This window comes from Branchiostoma belcheri, unplaced genomic scaffold (assembly GCF_001625305.1).
Source record: "Branchiostoma belcheri isolate BF01 breed outbred unplaced genomic scaffold, Haploidv18h27 scaffold45, whole genome shotgun sequence".
In the NCBI taxonomy this organism is placed as follows: Eukaryota; Metazoa; Chordata; class Leptocardii; order Amphioxiformes; family Branchiostomatidae; genus Branchiostoma; species Branchiostoma belcheri.
Genome location: NW_017804076.1, coordinates 1330280 through 1331926, shown reverse-complemented (window position 1 = coordinate 1331926; position 1647 = coordinate 1330280). Strand labels below are relative to the sequence as shown.

General features: G+C 46.1%; 1 protein-coding gene across 1 annotated transcript; it reads left to right on the top strand.

The window, feature by feature from the left end:
- Positions 1-364: 364 nt before the first annotated feature.
- On the top strand, positions 365-1365 carry LOC109478742. Its single transcript, XM_019780460.1, has one exon. The coding sequence runs from the start codon at positions 582-584 to the stop codon at positions 996-998; it is 417 nt and encodes a 138-aa protein (XP_019636019.1). The 5' UTR covers positions 365-581; the 3' UTR covers positions 999-1365.
- The last annotated feature ends 282 nt before the right edge of the window (positions 1366-1647 follow it).

Below are 1647 nucleotides of genomic sequence, written 5' to 3'. Positions count from 1 at the left end.
CATTAATGCCCACACGTGGCGACGAACGTGGGTTTGCCAAGTATTTTTGAGTCAATTCTTCAATTCAATGACTCTGAAGTTGAGTGGCACCCGACATAAGTCAAGTCAAGTCACTCTCACGACGTAGTAACTGTGCACCAACTTCAATTTGCAGTTACGCAGACACCATAGGGACGAGGAAAAAGTATGTTTTGCGTTGTTGCGCGGTGTTAAAATCCAACGGACATTGCCGAGGGTGGTTTCTAACACTGATATAAGGCGGAGCTTACACATGCGTGCGTTTCTCACTTAGTAACCTTTAACAAACAATGACAGAATAGGTCGCCCGGTGTTCACGTGTTCAAAACATCTGGTGCAATTAGAGCTCACTGTGTTCTGATAGACAGGAACTGACGGTGAACTGACTTCATTACGTCTTGGCCACTTTTCAAGCGGTTGAGGCCGGAAGCAACAGCTGCCTTCTTCAAGGAGGAACTTCGGCGGTTTGCGTCTAGCAGAAGATCAAGACTGGGTTGAAGCCTTGACCAGAAGATGCAGCTGCCAAATTGAACTACGTGAAGAGATTCTACCAAATCCCAACGATGTTGATGGTTGGTATTTTTCTCTTGCTCGTTACCGGCACCGTTCAAACATCATCCGGCCCTGATTCGGTGACGGTACGAGGTTCTGACTACGGTGGATCAGCCTCTGTGGACCGAGGCAGCTTGACGAACGTTACGCTGCCGTACTCGCCCGTTCAAACGTCGTCCAATGCCACCACACTCAGTCGCCGTTCGTCAGACGAGCTTCAGAACTCAAGGCTAACAATCCTGCGGTTCTACACTGTGATAGTGGTGCTTGGCATCTCCGTTGTTGCTGGAGTACTCTTGGTCGTCTTCGGGTTGTTCTTCAAGGGGGAAGCCTTTAGGAAATCTGCGGACGATCGGATGAAGGACAACACCAGAGAGGGATTCGACAGAATCAACAGTGACCTGTTCCTTCTTGGCCTATCCGTGTAAAAAAAAACGAGGACACATACAATTTTGCGTGCGGCAACATTAGGAAATTGTGGAGGACCAAGGACTGTGGTGCTTTGAGCGATTTAATCAGAAGCTCGACGATAGTGTCGATGAAATCGGTTGGACTGGTTATATGAAAGATACCTGCGATACCTCGCTCTTTTGTGTTTCAACGTTCGCTAGCTCTACGGAAAACAAGAATGAGACGACTGAAAACGCGTTATGGCCCCACAGGTATTATTCTCAACATTTCTTTATCGAAACAATGACGAATTTATCAGGTGCTTTGGTATAAGAAAAAACAGCAACTGCGACCTTTCAAAAAGTTCCTATATATACCCATAGAATAATGACGCTGTACATTTCGGTGGCCTCAAAGTTGTCTCCTCTTGTTACCTCCATGAAAAATGGAGGTATTGTTTTAGTCTGTCCGTGTGTATGTGTGTCTGTCTGTCTGTGTTTCCACATTTTTGTGGCAGACCTTTGTTTCTGGTTGGATTGTGATGATATTTGGTATGTCGGTAGGGCATGGGAACACTAAGGTCGAGAGCAAATGGCTGACCTTGGTGCTGTAGCAGAAACTTCCGGTTGTTGTATCTTTTATCTGTGGTCTTGATTTTTTTTTTGCTGATAGCTTTTCATGTCAGGA

Bases quoted from the DNA above. Each gene is read 5' to 3' on its own strand.
- LOC109478742 (XM_019780460.1), top strand. From the start codon at position 582: ATGTTGATGGTTGGTATTTTTCTCTTGCTCGTTACCGGCACCGTTCAA.